The sequence below is a fragment of the Poecilia reticulata genome, chromosome 10, assembly GCF_904066995.2.
Source record: "Poecilia reticulata chromosome 10, P_reticulata-male-v2, whole genome shotgun sequence".
Taxonomy (NCBI): Eukaryota; Metazoa; Chordata; class Actinopteri; order Cyprinodontiformes; family Poeciliidae; genus Poecilia; species Poecilia reticulata.
This window is the reverse complement of record NC_088839.1, coordinates 18495470-18513456: the sequence shown is the minus strand read 5'-3', so window position 1 is coordinate 18513456 and position 17987 is coordinate 18495470. Positions and strand designations below refer to the sequence as shown.

The window sequence follows — 17987 nt, the reverse complement described above, 5'->3', positions numbered from 1 at the left end:
CCCTTTAAAAACCTGACAAATCATCGCTCTGAGCAGAATCCATCTTGTTCAGGCTTCACGCTTCCCTTAAACTCAGCAACATGCTCGTTTTGAAAGTAACAGAATAGAATGCCTTAACGTCCAATTTCCCAACATTTCATCATCGTGTCTCGATAATTATGCAGGGTTATTAGCTCAAGTATTTGTCCTTGGCATTCTTAATGCTGTTTGACATTTTTTATGAGCAGTAATGGCATTGGAGATTTTGATCTGCCTTAGGCGAAGGTAAACGCTTCCTCTGCAGTGCAACAGCACCCTCTCTTGAAGAGTCAGGATATGATGACATCACAATGCAGGACCTTGAAGTTTTTCTGTAGGATGACGCTGAACCTTCAGACTAAAGCTATTATCACGTTTTATTAAAGTATCATTATTCTCTATTAAAATCAAAGTTTCTCCATTGTTTAATGGGAATAAAAAATGGGAAATTAAAAAAAATCTTATCTTTTGCTTGTAGAACCATAATTTAGAGTTTCTATTGAAGTTGACTCTTTTAAAAATAGGATTCTCTACTTTAATCAATATTTTTATTTTTTTTAAACTGAATACATTTTTTTTAATTGTTCAGTTTTTAACTGAAACTGAATAATATCTTAATTTAACACCGAACGAGAAACTGAAAGGACAAAACTGCCAAAAGAAAGACTAAGCTTTCTTCACTTGAGAATCTTTACCTTGTAAAAAGATGTTAAAATTTTAATTTAACAAGAGATATTTTTTAGATTTTATTTTATTATCATGAAAAGTGTTACCTCAATTATCTGTAACTGCGCTTGATGATACTGAGAATATGAAATAAGATGTCTTCTTTGTTTTGTTTTTGTTTTTTTTTTTTTAGAAAAGCATGTGGCACTAAATAACTAAGCAGATTTAATAAAAGACATTTACATTATCATTTGTCCTGCTTAATTTTCAATAAAACAGCTATTAGTATGCATGCCGTTGAAGCATCTTAACTCTAAATAATTACAAAATGATACTAACCTAAAAAAACAAAACAAAACGAAATTATAAATGCAACATAGCCTACTGCATTGCTTAGTGTCTGTTCTTTTTTCAATCTTTATTATTATTTATCAAAATAATTTATTGGATCCGCTGCTGTAGATTTTTTACACCAAAGCAAAAATTTTACTATGAATGTTTAGAAGGAATCTTTACCTTAATAAAGCTCTAGACTTTGTTTTATTCCCTTCTGATTATCAATATTATAACCACCTGTTTGCACAGAATAGGTAGTACAACATAAAATACAAATTTGTATCTAAGTGGATGCAGATTTGTGTCAAAAACAGAGGGAAATGTATTAAACATCCACAGCAGTGTGTCTGGGTACTCAGTCTTGGAATACTAATGCATTTTGGTTCAAGGTAATGCTCCAAATATGCTCTGAATATTTTTGAGGGATCATATGAAATGAGGATCTGTGACACTATTATCAATAACAGTTCCCTCACCTGTAGCTGACATTTGTCCGTTTATAGTAAGTTTGTAGAAAGCTTTAGAGTGGACAGCTCGTCACAAGGGAAATGATTTTAGCACTTCAGCACAACTCAAACTGAAAGCTTGATACACTCAGTCTAGAATGCAAAATTTTGTTTATTTAATGTCTACGCTTTCTCAAGATACAGTTGTCACTGTTTTCAGCTGAAATTAACAGAACAGGATGCTGTTTTTACAACAGTTTTATGCGAAGGACTATGTGTTTTATATATGCATTATATCTCATGGAAATAGGTATTTTAGTTAGGGTGGGTGTTGGGTCTTTTGCTAAAACTACTGGAAATGAGTCGGACTGTCTTTCACCACTCTGACGATTTCACTTTTATTCAAACATTGAAATGAATATGTACAGTTAAGCCTGATTACTTTTTCCCCTGACAGATATGGGTTTAAAGAATTTCAGCCTGCGACAGACTGGCGACCTGTCCAGGGTGACCCCGCCTCTCGCCTGGAACAGTAGCTGGATAGGCACTAGCAACCCTCCTGATCCCACTAAGGGACAAGGGTGTGAAGAAGATGGATGGATGGATGGATGGATGGATGGATGGATGGATGGATGGATGGATGGATGGATGGATGGATGGATGGATGGATGGATGGATGGATGGATGGATGGATGGATGGATGGATGGATGGATGGATGGATGGATGGATGGATGATGGATGGATGGAATTTCACCATCATCATGTTGATTCTGGCTGAAAGTAAGTTCAAAGTCCCAGGCTGAACCTATTAGGGACTTGGTGGAGGATAAAAATTGGCATGGTGGCAAATAGACTTTTCAGTTTCAAAGAGTCAAAAATCAAACATGCAAAAATCTGGTCAGCATTCATAAGAAGGGTCTGGCTGTAATGCTGAAAAAGAATTTTCCATTGACTGTATGGACATATTACATAATTTTGAACAGCCATTTTTTTTTACTAAATTGAAAATATAACACTTTCATAAATATTCTCATTTTATTTCAAGCTTTTTACATGTTTTTCTAATCATTTTTGAGTAGTGCCACATTCCTTCTTAACCGAAACTTGTTTCTGAATTTGAAACATTTTGGACTTAAATGTAACTGAAAAACGCCAAAGCAGGAAATTGATTGGAACTTTTCCGAATAGAAATCTGCACACAAACAGAATTAGAGGCATATAAGGGAATATTTTTCCTTGCGTCTGTGATATGGTGGATGCAGAAGTGCTTTGTCTCTGACATGTGTCAGGTATTATGCGTTTCCGAGACACCAAGCAGATTTATGGCTAAAACCTTTATGTGTGGACAGATAATCCGTTATTTTGTCAACAAAAACAATCAAAATCTCACCAAACAAGCTGAGGGAAGTTGGAGAGGAACGACTACTTAGAAGGCAAACAGTAAAAAAAAAAAAAAAAAAAGCCAAGGAGAAACAGTTTTCTGCCAATGGACGAGTAGAACAGAGCAACATCTCTAAACATGCGTGTTTGATTTAAGAAGACTGTATTGCAGCGAGAACAAAACTGAGATTAATGCAGATGTCAAAGTCTGTTTAGTTATGGAATCAGATTTTTTATGAGGACCAGAACAAAGAAGTAAAAGAAAAATCTGCCTTTTATGAGGCCACACATTTAAATCATGCAAAGAAAACCAAAGTTATTTTTATTGGCTTGCATGCTGTAAAATTATACTAAAAACAAAGAATAGTATTTGGCCCCCCAAAATCCATTATAATTATAGTTAGACTGTTTTTTGTTTTTGTTGTTTTTTTTTGTAGTGGTGAACACGCTAACAATGTACATTTTTACTAGCAAGACATCCAACTGCAAATGTAAAAACAAAAAGTTCTGAAGGTGTTATAGCTAAACTAAATGAACAATCATTAAAGACAGCATTGGTTGGGGTATGAGTCTACAAATACAAAAGCAGCTTCAGAACATCAACGGAAATCTGTACAGACACATGGAATATCAATATGATATATTTTCTTTGATTCACAGATTTGCAAACCTTAATTTAATGCACAAAAAGACATCTAAAAGAAGTGAATGACTTTGGTGTTCTGTTGCTACTGGTGCAAATAAGTGTGTTTCATTCCTGTATCATAAACTCTTTACTTGCAGTTTTAATCACAGTGGTCTTCATTGCCAAAGAGTAACAATCACTTCAGACCACCCTTGTTAAAAAAAAACAAAAAAGAAACGCTGGTTTATATTTACAAGAATAAGAATTGTTGTTGTAGTATCTATAAAGGGACATATAAACCCAAAAAAATATACTGTTTGAGATGGCACTGATAGGAAATGCTTTTGTGTAATTGTAAACTAACAGAATTCATTCATTTAGAGTGTAAATGTTACGTAAAATTCCGAGGACATTCAAGTTAGGTTTTAGAACGCAGCACAGCAAATCCCTGGCGCCGATCCGCAATGTTTTCGGCCAAGTTCTTAATCGTTTGAGAATGTGGGGAATGTGCAGTGCATTCCAGTCTTTCCAGTCCTACCCACTGGGCAGACAAATCAACTAATGACAGAAACAATGGTTTTTGGGCAAGGCTTTGCCTGCATTTCCCAATGAAAGATCTGGATGTCCAAGTTAAAGAAGAAAATGTGATAATTCATCCCTCGAAGGATGTGTCCTCAATCTGCTGCTTTGTTTGTTCACTCCACTTTGCCGCTCGTTCATTTAGGCCCTCTGTGTTGCTGTTGAGATGAGACTCTCACGGCAGTTTCACCACCACCACCACGCAGGCGCCTGCCCTTCCGATGTTAAGAGGGACCTCCTACAGGGAGACAGAGAGGTTAACATGCATGCAGCGCTTCATGAGCGCCTCTTTAAAAACAAAAAAAAATGCTTCATTTGATGCACAGATGAAGACTTGGTTGCCAAGACTGAAAAAAAAACAGTGAATAAGAAAAAAAAAATCAGTAATAAAATATTCATGGGGCCCAGTACCTACATCAGATTTCTGTTGCTGAAGGATTTTAATGAAAGCCTTAAGCTTGCGTGATTCTTGCAGAACACAGTATTCCAGCTGAGTCACTTAAATGTCTCAGTAGATGACATATAATCTTTGTGATGTTTTCCTTTAACCTTTTTATAAGATATATATGAGTCAGAGAATTTAATACTTTAAAAATGTAACTGTGAACTAAATGTTTTCACAAAAATGTTTTTCAAAAATATCAATACTGATGCACTATGAAACTGATAAACTAATCAAAATCTAAAGAATATGTGTAGTATTTCTTTTTTTTTGTATATTCACTTTTAAATAAAATAACTATATATATGTATAAAAGTATAGCTATTTAAAATAAAAAATACAAAAACATACACCATAAATGCTATGACATGCTACATATAATTTAAAGAATATGTGTAGTTATTTCTTTTTTGTGTATTCACATTTAAATAAAGTAACTACATATACGTGTAGCTATTTAAAATAAAAAAAATACAAAAAAATCCACCATAAATGTCTCAAATATTTGTATACCTACAGTATCGAAATTGATAAACACTTATTGTCACCAAAATTTTTCTAGAAAGCATTCATTTATATCCTTTTGTTTGATGTTTGTTTTTACACAGCCATGGCCAGTGTTAAAAGAAAGTTTTCTCTCTACTTGAGCTGTAACATTAGCTCATTAACAGAGCTCTGTAGCATTTGACTGCGTGCTAGTGAGGCAGTTTTGATTTCAAGCGTGTTGGACAAGGGACACATTTACAACTCTGCTGCACAGCAGTTGCGTGCAGCCATCGTGATCCTCTACCCGGTGGGGGGGGGGCATATAATAAATACAGGATTTGATACAGCAGATTTTTATGAAAGGAGCAACTTTATTAAAGCTATACACTTCCAGCATAAAGTCTGAATCTTTAAATGGTCCCTCACATCCACTTCAGAGTTTGAGGAGCAGTGAAATAGGCTGACTTATGAAAATTTAAGAAAATTCACACTCAAAGTGCAACAAATATAGACACACAAAAACTTGAAATAACTATAACTAACTAATCCTTTGGGAACAAATTAGGAGCAAATCAGAATAATCATCTCACATGCTATTTTATAAAAAAATATAATGGATGTGAAAAAGTATTGCATTAACGACAATAATATATGATGAAAACTTGTGATTACCTCAGTCCACTCATTGTTTTGCGCATCGTAGGACTCGACAGTTTTGAGATATGACTGGCCGTCATATCCACCAACTGCATAGAGCCTGTCGCCCAACAAGCAAACTCCCACTGCGTCCCGGGGAACGCTGAGAGAGGACACGGTGGTCCACGTGTCCGTCTTTGGATCATATCTGTAATTGGAAAATGTTGTTAAGATCAACTGAGTGGTCTGACTCATCTGCACTTAAATTTTACATCTCTGAAAAACGTTTCTCCACATAAATGACAAGCCAGATGCTTGAGGAGACTGTGGCATACTGTCAGTACAGACAAAAAAGAATGAAAACGGTAGTAAAGCCTTGTCACCACCAGAGGGTGCCAGACTCCATGAAATTCAACCATAAGTGCAACCCGATCTCCACATTGTTGAGTAAACATGTCATTAAAGTACAACCATGTGTATAAAAATATGCAGGAACAGGGTGGGGGATCAGGAGCCACTTTCCACTCTGTTGATGAGATAGGAATAGTGGTAAAACAACAGCATTGTGTTTGTGGAGCATTCACTGACCTCTCAACACAGTCAGAGAGTCTGGAACAGTGGTTGGAAGCGGGGGCATCGTGTCCACCCACAGCATACAGGAAGTTGTTGTAAGTGGCTACGCCCACACCTCCTCTCCTCTTGGACATTGGTGCACACATGCTCCACTTGTTGGTGTGTGGATCGAAACACTCCATCGACCTCAAGCACGAGCTGCCATCTCGCCCACCGACTGCAAACAGCCTGAGGAAGAAAAGGGAAAAGATTATATTGCTGACATATTGTTCTGCAAAGTGCAATAAAATAAACTTGGATTAGTTAAAAATTCAAGAGAGGTTGATAGAAATTCAGAAATACAGGATATATATATATATATATATATATATATATATATATATATATATATATATATATATATATATATATATATATATATATATATATTTCTTTAGAGCAAGGCTGTTTCCTCGAGAATGTTCTTCCCTGGAAAGATTACATCATTGTATTACATGCTTGTTATTCACAGGCCTATCAATAGATCATAGATGCTAGTGAAGCTGTTTTCTTGTCTATTTTTGACCTAACTGTTAAAAGAGCTTTAGCACTGAATAGTGAATGAAGCTAAGCCGAGCAGCAGCCTGGTTTCCTGTTTCCTTAGCAGATGTACACACTGGAGCTATGTTCAGAGCTGTCCTGTGAACACAGGACAGCACTTCCTGTGACCTGCTGGTATCTCACACTTAGACCAGAAACAAACGTAGCAAGTCTATTGCCGTTAAAGTTATAGTGTCCACCTGTTTTTATTGGACTAATGCCAGCTTGACTCTTTGACCTTTTGGTAATTGTATCCATAGACATAATATAAGAGTAGACCCCGCATTGGCTGCTCCGGCGCAGGAAATACGGCGGCCATCTTGGAGCGGTCGTCCCTCCTACTTTGCTCAACCAAAACAACAGAAGATGCCTCAGCACTGAGGGATATTGTTGTTCAGATTGATGGACTATTGATTTGAGGGCTCCACAAACAACATTTCACAAGTAAGATGGACATATTATTGTGTATATATTGTGATTAGAATATTACTTTACTGTATTTATGTCCACCGGTGAGGTACCAGCTAATATTAGCTATAGTGCTTGGTGTAATACGGGTTCAGCCCCGTTATGAAGGTTAACTTAGATTATGTAAATCTAAAAATATTTATTATTCTCTAACATTGACTTAGATTATCTGACATAAGAGCCTACATTAGAAATGAAACAATGTAACATATATTATAAAACCTTATATTATGTGTTATAACATTCACCAGCAAAGTTTACACAGGTAGTAAAGACTATTATGTAATTCTTTCACTATGTCAAAAGTAAGATACATCCCAAATCTTCCGTTTTTGGTTTGAAGGTTTCATAAAGAGGAAAAAGAGGGAAATATCTTTAAAAAGAGACAATTCACTGCAGCATGGATGAATCTCGTATCGGATTTTGGACTCAATCTCAGCTGCTGAATCACTCTGAAGCTAGAACTCATCGGCTGAAAAACATACATATATTTATATATAGATATATGTATGTATATGCATATATATATATATATATATATATAAACATGTATCCAATATATGTTATTCAGTATTAATCATTATTTATTTGTGTCATTATTAATCATTATTTATTTGTGTTTGTATAGTTATATAAATATGTATTATTCCTAAATAATGTATTAAATAAATTATGAACGGCTGTGTGCTTTGTAATATGCTCATCATACATCAATATCAGAATATTCCATTCTTATTATATTGTTAAAGCCACTCAGCATATTTAGATATGCTGAACTAAAAACATACTTAAAAAATACAATTGTATATAAATGTAGCTTTGATAGATGTTTGAATATGGTTTCCAGTAACAAAAAAGCGTGTTATGATCGATTAAATGCGCTGATACGTCATTGTGCCTGCTAAACACATAACGCTGAGGAGTGGTGTTCCTCTCCAAGATGGCCGCCTTAAATCTCGTCAGCGACAATAGGCGAGAGCGGTCCATGAGGCGTCTACTCTTATATTATATGATTGAAACAAAGCATGATAGGATGTTTGGTTTTTAAGATTCCGTTTTTCCTTATTTTTGTAGAGTTTGCACATAAACAAACACATGGCAAGAGTAACAATGTAATCTAAGTGCATGCGAAAAGCACAACACAGGTTTTGAAAACAAGATAAATAACTGAAAACGTCTGTCACCTTTAACGTGGTCTACGTTATGCGCAATGCAACTGAAAAACATTGCTGCTCAAATGATGACAAACCCATTAGTGAAAAAAGGATGGTGGAACATACTTTCCGTTGAGTGCTGTGACTCCCATGGTGCTTCGTGGAGTCGACATACTGGCCACGTAGTTCCACTGTCTGGCCTGTGGATCCCAACGCTCGACTGTGTTGAGGTAGCTCCAGCCATCGTGGCCTCCGACTGCATACATGGGACCCTCGAGTACCGCAATGCCTAATCGAAACCAGAGAGATTCATGTTTTAGTGAAAAGTACAGGTAACGTGTGAATAAGAATAAGCACCCCCTTGAACATTAGTTTGAGGAACTTTATTTCTATATTTCAGTATTGATTTAATCTAAAGTTGTTAATATTTTTTACACTAAAAAGCAACCAATGCCTCTTTAATGTTGACCTTTGTCCTCCTGTCCATTTCAACTGAAAAATCCAGATTTCACCAATTTGGAGAGGCCAATTAACCTGACAGACATGTTTTTAGACTGTGGGAGGAAACCGGAGTACCCGGAGAAAACCCACGCATGCACAGAGAGAACATGCAAACTCCATGCAGAAAGACCGGGAATCGAACCCAGAACCTTCTTGCTGCAAGGCAACAGCTCTACCAACTGCACCACTGTGCAGAAAATCCAAGAATCACAAAATTGGATTTTGTGAAGAAACTCTCACAAAATCCAGTTAGAACCAAAATTATGAATAGCCCCCATAAATTCATGTTCAAAAATATATTTTCTTTAACCAGGTATGTCTCAGTCAGATCAAAAATATATTTTTCAAGAAAGAGCTGGCCGAGGCTGGCAGCAACACACAAACAAAATGTGTGTTGTGTGTTTAAATCACGTTTCTTCTGGCGGGAAATAATATTAATATTTTAGAGTGACCTAGCCACAGTGACTGTGGAAGAAGCTCAAGGTTATGGTGATGGCTGGGAGGTTTTCCAGGCTGTAACACCCCGAATCGCATTAGACAAATCCTGAACATATCCATGGAAACATGCAGAAAGCCAGTCAGTAGTTCAAAGATGGTTAGACAAAATATTTTCCTATTAAAAATGATTAAAAAGAAAATAAAAATAATAATTTTTAACATATATTTTTTTAAACAAATGTGGGGGAATTTTTATTCTTTTTTACTTAATCTAAAATAAAGTTTTATCATTAGAAAGTTACCTGTCTGATTTTCTTTTAGAAATAAAGTTGGTTGAATGAAAATGATTTTAAATCTAAATGTGCCACAGGTTTAATTTTGGGTTTAACTATAATAAGATGATTATATTTTTACTAATGATGCTGTCCTGACCTTTCAAACTGTAATAATGTTTTCCCTATCAACTTACTGTTGTAGTAAATTGATAAGGAAGGTTTTTCCCACCTTGTATGAATAAAGCTGATGCCCTCAGGAAATGGAAGGTCTGCTTTGAATAAAGAGCCTATTAGAAATTAATTGCTCTATAGCAGTCCTAATTTCTATAATACTGGACCTTGTTAGATTTTTACCAAAATAGCCTTCAGTTAAGGTGTTAATCTTCTTTGTTTTTTTTTTTTTGTTTTTTTGCTTTTTTAATTGAATAACGATTAACCCTGAGAAAATATAGAAATCTAATCCTCTTTTAATAGAGAGGTGAAGAATGTATCCTTGTGTGGGTTTTTTGTAGATTATGACATGATTTATGTATGTACTTTAATATAGTTTAATGTACCTTCCTCAATCCTGCAAATATATAGAAGCAGCAGTAGGTTAATTTTTTGACTTTTTGTGATTTTATGCTGCTGGCGATGTAACACAAAATGTTTCTACTCAAACATATAATCAACCATTCATGGTTCAAAAGTCAACAAACATTCCAATAAAAAAGCACGCATAAGCAAATACGTTTCCAAGACTTACTGACTGGAACTCCACAGAGATATAGTTCTCATGCTGAAGCAAGTTGAGACATTTAGCAGATCAAATTTCTTAAACACAGGAAAGACTATAAAACAGCATTGTTATTTCTCATTCCAGTCTAAGAGGAATGTGGTTTCCACCAGCAACAATGTGGGGGATTTTTTGAACACAATAGATTTTTTTTATTGTTTAACCCTTATTTCCTTTGGTGAGAGTTCTTTATTTCCAGGGAACATTAAGCTCCAGACTCATTCAGAGAGACTCTGTGGCTTTTAATAAAGGTCATTTTTCTTAACAACTGGTAGCTTTCTAATGGAAAAAAATAAAACACCAACTCTTTCCCCCCACAACGGGCGCAGTGGGGAGCGGGCATGCAGGGGTGCTCGCAGCCACCAAGTTTAAATAAATTCAAGCTGAAAATATGCGCAAAAATAAGCAAAAGCAGTGAGAAACATTTTGCTTCAGGAAAGATCAAAGACAGCGCTGGTAATCTGTACAGTGTGCTCTCATGGGCTCGCTGATACCTCCTACCACACTGGGCGAGTGAGCTGAATGCTTTGACAAGATCTCCCTGTTCTGTGAGCAGGACCTGTTTCAACTGCAAATCAAAACGCTTCTGATATGAGATGTGTTGGGCAGGGAATGATAAGGCAGAGCAGGGTCAGTACAGCTCGCTAAGCTTTGATAGGGGTACGAGAAAATATCAAATGTCCAGGGGGAATAGTGAGACTTTTTTTTTTTTTTTTTACAGGATGCTATTTTTGACCCTTCTGAACTTCATCCAGCAGTTATTAATGATGCAAAACTTCAGCTGAGATGCTAAAACCATAAACAGAGACTTAGATAAGCTGGTATATGTAATTAGATGACTCACAGTGATAAACCTGCCAAAAATAACAACTTTTCCACATGCAATTTCCTATAGTAAATGACTGTATGGTCCTATATGCGATATTTTATCGAGACTCGTCTATACTGTTTCCACCTTTCCACTGCCAACACTTACCAAGCCCATGACGGTGGGTGGACATTGGAGGCATAGTTGACCAAACTTTACTGACAGGATTATAGCATTCCACCATGTTGGACGTCTTCAGCCCATCTCTCCCTCCGACTACGTAGAGCTTGTTGTCGATCACCGCCACACCAAACTGCAGCCGCCGTCCGTTCATGACTCCAACCTGGACCCAAGTATTTGTTCGCAAGTCGTACTTCTCGATGGTGGTGGAACCTAGAAAAGCACCAAATATAGTTTTAGTATTTGATCAGTCAGTCTGTACTGGCAAACAGTGTGTGTGAGCTGTTATAAACCTTTCGTAGCGTCCATTCCTCCCACAGCATAAAGTGCACCCACTGTGGACTTCCTAGGTTTGGTTCTTGGGCTCTGAAACATGGGCCGTCGTTCAGGCAGCAGGTGGTATTTCATGGCCTCCATCAGAAGCTTTTGACATTCCAGATCATCAGAGAACATCTTGTTGTTTTCTAGATCTGCAAGGAGCTGGATTGCATGGACAATATTCAAAATGACAGAATTTTATGAAGAACTCTATGATTAATAATTATCTCATTTTATCAAAGTAAAATTACTTTATAAATTAATTAATGACTAATTTTTCTTTTTTTTATTATTGAAATTTACATTCTTAATAATAGTGTTTTAATAAAAAGGCAGACAGATGTTTTGATTTTGTTGATAATCTGTTGTAGATTTTTCTCTTTTAGTTCTGGGGTTAGCCAACATGTCTTCTTTCTAAGGTTAAACTTTCCTTTTCTAAAATATTTTTAGTTCAGACTACTTGAAGTAACCTTGTCACGCTCTGTCTCTTATGTTTGCATAGTTCTAGAAATCTGGGGAATGTCTCATTATATTTTATCCCTGTTCTGTTGGGCAGAACATGCCAAAAATGATAAAGTAATAGTCAAAGAGCCACCTGCAGTGACTGTCATAACAGTGACAGTTTTTGTTCTATTTCCAGCATTATTGTGCCCATCATGCACATTTTTTATTTCTGTTTACTTTCAACTTGGACATTAGCTGCACAGTTTTTTTTTCTTCTATCTGACTGTATTGAATTGTACAGTTTTATTGTGTATTTTTAAGTAAACATTAACACAATATAATTTCAAATTCAATTTGAATTTAATCTCAATTGGATGTAATAATGAATTTTAATCTGTGACTAGCTGAGTCTAATTTATCTTGTTAAGAAAGAGCTTGAATTTATTTCCATGTAGTAAATGTTACAGAAGTGCCCTGTCTGTCAGATGAAATATAAAGATTTTATTCATTTGTGCTCAGAGCAATGGAGCTATCTGACCACTGTCATATAATAGAGTGGCATAATATCTGATTTATATGAGATAACCAAGACATTTATCAAGCTACTTTAGGAGGACTCTCTTGCACTATATATTATTTTTTGTACTATTTGGAAAATTCTTACTCACAAATCCATTTAAACCAGAAACTACAAGATGAAAAAAGGTAGATGGTACCTTAATTTAAATAGTGATAGTACTATTTATATTATTTAAAATTGTGTTCTTATACTGACATGTTCCCATGCCTGCAAGTACTTTTAAAAACCCTCCATTATTCATTCAGAACAACACTTCCAGCTCTGACAATAACAGTTATTTATTTTCTGTTTACTTGCCTCACGGAAAACAACCTCTCCGAAGTGGATGAAATATCTGGTGTATTAGATCATATTTTCAGCATTTTGTTTTATTTATTAAACCATCTGCTGCTGTGTTTTTTGGGGTGGGGTCGTTTGCAAACACCAGTGCTGTGGGTGTTTTTTGTTTTTGTTTCTATTTTCCACTTCTCTCTATTTTCCCTTAATAAAATAGTGAAAATTATGTGCATGATAGGTTGTAGAAAGCTATAAATTATTCAACAGGAGGGATATTTTAACACTTCTTGCCAATAAGGAGAAAAGAGGGAATACGTTTGAAGCTACGCGTATTAAAACACTTCTTGAAAACAGATTTATGCCTCGTTTTCACAGAATGGCATGGCATGGATCGGTACACTGTTTCGTGGTTTGGTTTATTCAGGACAGTGTTTCTGCTGCCAGTTGGACTCTCACTGGCCAACCGGGATTAAACCCAAATACCGACCTGCGTCTTACCGCTCAGTAGAAATGAGGCATTGGCAAATGATCTTTTTGTAAAAATATATAGCTACACATCAGATATTGTATAGTGAAAGACGTATAGCTCGAAAATTATTAGCTTGGGATGGAGTAGAAATATTTAAACAATGACACACTTTACATGTAGATATTATTGGCAAACCATGAAAATTGTCTTGCATGTTTTTTAGGTGGTTAATAAGAAAACTTGTAACATGTTTGAAATTAAATTAAAATGTCTACATCTCTAACAAAATAAATTTTATAATTGTAATAAAAAATGTATCATATTTTTATTACAATTGTATTGTGTGTATGTAGACAAATAATGAATTAAAAATGTAAGTATAGACAGTGGCCAGTTATAGGCATAAAGGTGAAATTGCAAAAAAAAAAAAAAGTTTATCTTGCAGTGGATTAAATACATCAAAGGCGATACATGAGAAACAAAGTAACCAATTGTCTTATTATGCAATATGCTCTATAAAGAACAAAACAACAGAAGAGAAAAACAAATTCTGCATAATAAGCACTTTAGACAACAAAATTAATAAATACAATTACATCAAAATTGTAATCCAAATCAATATTCTATGAAGAGCTAAATGCTACATGAAAAAACACATTTTCAGTCCTAACTTTCAAAGTCAACTGGTGGAACATGAAAACTTACTGTCCCCTAATAATGGGCTTTCTCAGTTCTCTCACCTGTGGAGGAAGAAGAGGAAGGCGGATGTAAGCGAGCAGCACCCCGAGGTCCTGCTGTCGATGCTGGACATCAAATCTCACCCACATCATCAAAGCCTGAAAAATTGTTTCTTCATCTGGAACGTTGATGTCATCACTGGAGAGCAGTTTAACAATCTCGGCCGTGGGAAGCAGCAGGAACTCCTGGTTCTGAATGACCTCCAGGAAGTGCTCCTGGAACAGAGAGGAGACACAGAGGAGACAGATAATCATCAGTTATTAGCCGAAGAGTACGCTCGCTGCAGAGAGTGTGTGCTTGTGCGAGTGTGTGTCAGAGTGGCATTTTAAAGGCTATGGTGATCAAGTATGACAAGGACAGAGAGGTGAAGACAAATGAACAAAGGTAGATAGTGATATTTCTACTCTAGTTTCTGCGTGGTATAACTGAAACTATAATCATACTTTTACTGAATGTAATTTTATATACATATATATATATTTTTTTATTTAAATAACAGGTTACAAATCACACTAACAGCTAAAAGCCTCTAAAAGCCTTTTATGAGAAACATACAAATGACTCCGGTTCCCCAACTAGCGTATTGAGTTCCAAGCATTCCAGGATTTGTCTTCTATTTTCCGTTCTTGAGATTAATTTTCCATCTATTGGCCAGAGGCCCAGCCAATATGACAGCACTGCATGGCTACGTCTTCAAGGTCTTTGTCTGTGGGCATTTCCATTACAGACGATATACTGTAGAAAAGGCTTTCTTGTCTCTGTGGATCCATACCCACATCCAAGATTCAAGCACTTGAAAGACATGCTGAACAGTGTTTGGCTGCAAGCATGCCTTGTTTATTCTTCAAGCAAACCAGCTGAACATTAATTACCAAGTTGCTGCAGCCACTTCGTGCTCACTTTAGAGTGAATGCCCGCAAATTAAAAAGAACAACCAAGCTATTGATCATCAACTTGCAACAAATTACAGTTACTTGATCCAATCATTATGAGAGCAGGTTTTAGAGGCTTTGCACAGAGAGGCTTAATGAAATGAGGAGCATGTATTGATTTGTGCTGGTAAAGCCGAGGAAGAAAGTTCAGCCAAGCCTTTGATGCCACTTTAGATGGGTTATTTCTGCTTGCGTGTTTAACACAGGTGAATATAAAACTGAAAGCTAAATCAAGTTTGCCGTTTGGTCATTTAAGATGTTTTGTCCTTAATTGCTCCTCTTGTTATCTTCCTGGTAAACAAGATCAGCAGGGAGAAAGAGTTTATGGTTCTCGCGCGACTAATCAGTAAAAGTGTAATGGGAGGAAGGAGTTTTTTTAATTATTTAGGGAGAACATTCGGACTACAGAATCTTGTAAAAGTAATAGGATCTTGATTTTTTTATTTTATTTTTTTAATGTTTTTATTTTGGTGTATTACAAATATCAATATATTCTATCTAGGTGTTTTTGTTTTAGAGCAAATGAAAGCAGTGATTAAAAGGGTAAATGATGCAAAATGTTAACCATATTTATAGAAGTATTTAATAAATAGAGGTTGGGTGTGTTTCCATAGGAACATTAACCACACACACTGAGTTGAAGCAACAACAACAACATGTGGTTTCTTAAAAATCTGTAAATGATCCACAGGGGTGTAGTTGTTTTTATGTATGCCTTTGTCTCTAAATGGTCTTAAGTACCAAAATTTTACTCTGGAAATAGAATGTATGCCTTCTTGTTGGCATAGACAGCTGTTAACAGATATTTATAAAGTTAAAGCTAAGAGAGTATAAGTGAAGTATGAGCTTCAGACTATTTTAAACGGATATGAAAAAGTACCATTTTGAAAGTTTTAGCAATCTTGTGGAAAAATACTAACCCTACCAGGGAATTTTTCTGAAAAAAATCTCTAACTTGGTCATTAATTTTAACACTGGCAACTGCAGTTAAAATGCAACGGAGTAATAATAGCTCCAGAAAGCCATGTTTCCTGGAAAAAGTTTCTTTAGTGGAAACATGCTTTAAGACTCTTGTTGCTTGGCCTTTCAGTTTAGGTGGGAAAGCAAGTCTTTGCATTGCACTTTCTGTCTGGGATATTGTTTTACAACAAAACCCTGGAATAAACCTCTCTTCAGTGTTTCACCAGACCTGTTTTCTGTGTTCTCTGGTCACCAATGTTCTCGAAAAATAACATCTGAGTCTTACATAGATCAGCTGTATTTATATTGACAATAAAACACAAACAAATGTGCTCTGCTTAGGTTACTTTTAAAGTCAATTGGTGGCATTTTATTAAAAGGCATTAGGGGACTGAATATTTATGTAACATACCAAAACGTGTTGAGCTTTCTCTCACTTCAGGTCTATACTTTCTGTTGGTCAATCACAAAATTTCAATTAAAGAAAACTGAAGTTTGGGGTTTGAACATGACAGAATGTGATATTAATACTTTTGCAAGGCCTTAAAATATGATTTCAACCTGAAGTGATAAGCAAGAGTGATAAGTGTTGAGCTCTAAAATACTGACTAATGATTAAAAATATATCTATATATCTGCATGTTTTCTACCATAAAATATAAAAGAGTTTCATAAAGGAAGGATGTTAGAGGCTTGGCTGTTTTTGCTCAAACAGGGAAGCCGAGCTTATCAAAACACAACTCAGTCCACTCAGAATGCAGCGGATGGTGTAACCAGGAAGTCCACAGCTCTCCCTTCTCATTACTGAAGTCATTGAACAGGAAGCTGGACCTCTTGTGCAGTTTGATGATTAGATTAACCTCCTGGACTCAGACGGAGGCTATGTAAACCGAGCGAGCAGATGTCCTTTAGGAGATAACGCCTGCATCATTCTGTCATTTCTGCATGGCTGGAAAGAAAAAACGGATATGTGGCTGAATCTTAATCCAGTGCAAATATTCCTTGCAGAAGTAGATGGAAATGGCTCACATGGCGGTGCAGCTCTGACAGCATACAACTCAATTACATAAAGTTAAAGCGTGAAATTATTCCGTTTCTATTATATTCCCTCGTCCAAATACCAGCCGCTTAAATTATGAGATGTAAATAACCAAGGTACCAGTGCTTGATTCTGTTGCAGAAAATATTTAAATTAGCTAATCTATAAACAAATCCATTTGCATCATAAACTTTGTGCACAGAATTGATTTTTATGTGAAAGAAAAAATAAATAAGGACCACACAATTCAGAACTGCATTGAAAACTCACTTAGAGTATATCTTGTATATATAAAAAAGGACATTTAATTGAAGTAGTAGTCTTCAGAGTTAATGTTAGAAAAAAAGCCCATCTTGGTTTGGTTTATTTACCACATTAAACTCCGGTTTATAGTTTTTATTGCTGTATCTGACCGTGTGCATCCCTGCAGTAAAGACCCTTACTGCAAAATGAATAATTCAGTTCACCACATAATAGCGATGTAGCTCTGTTTACCATCCTACCATGGTGTAGTTGTGAGCCACGTTCAGCAGGTCGACACAGCCTTGGGCGTCTGCAAAGGATCGTATCCCAAGGCAGTTGGACGGATGAAGCTGCTTCATGAGGAAGCTGCAGCAGACCTGGATGACTTGTGAAAGCTGGAGGAGGCATGCTGCCGCCAGTAAGCTTTCAATGGTCTCCTCTTTCAGCTCAAGGACGCCTGTAATGTCATGACATAGACATCAACATCATATTTCATGGCAGAATATTCCCATAATAAATAAGAATACTGGTGAAAGCAGTTTGTGCTAAAGGAATGGGTACGCAACCTTTCCACAGTAAATGTACAATTGAAACATATTTGGACACAATAAATGAAAAAGAT

At 36.0% G+C, this 17987-nt stretch overlaps 1 protein-coding gene across 2 annotated transcripts in view; it reads right to left on the bottom strand.

The window, feature by feature from the left end:
* Positions 1-3040: 3040 nt before the first annotated feature.
* Positions 3041-17987, bottom strand: part of klhl4 (kelch-like family member 4) — a 38259-nt gene continuing 23312 nt past the window's right edge. For both annotated transcript variants that reach the window (XM_008420357.3, XM_081611599.1), the window contains 8 exons: positions 17626-17822; positions 14194-14406; positions 11660-11846; positions 11355-11579; positions 8516-8678; positions 6204-6416; positions 5652-5823; positions 3041-4289 (listed from right to left, as the gene is read on the bottom strand). In XM_008420357.3, coding sequence (XP_008418579.1) covers positions 4227-4289; positions 5652-5823; positions 6204-6416; positions 8516-8678; positions 11355-11579; positions 11660-11846; positions 14194-14406; positions 17626-17822 — 1433 coding nt within the window. In that variant the 3' untranslated portion in view covers positions 3041-4226. The remainder of the gene's footprint in view (positions 4290-5651; positions 5824-6203; positions 6417-8515; positions 8679-11354; positions 11580-11659; positions 11847-14193; positions 14407-17625; positions 17823-17987) is intronic.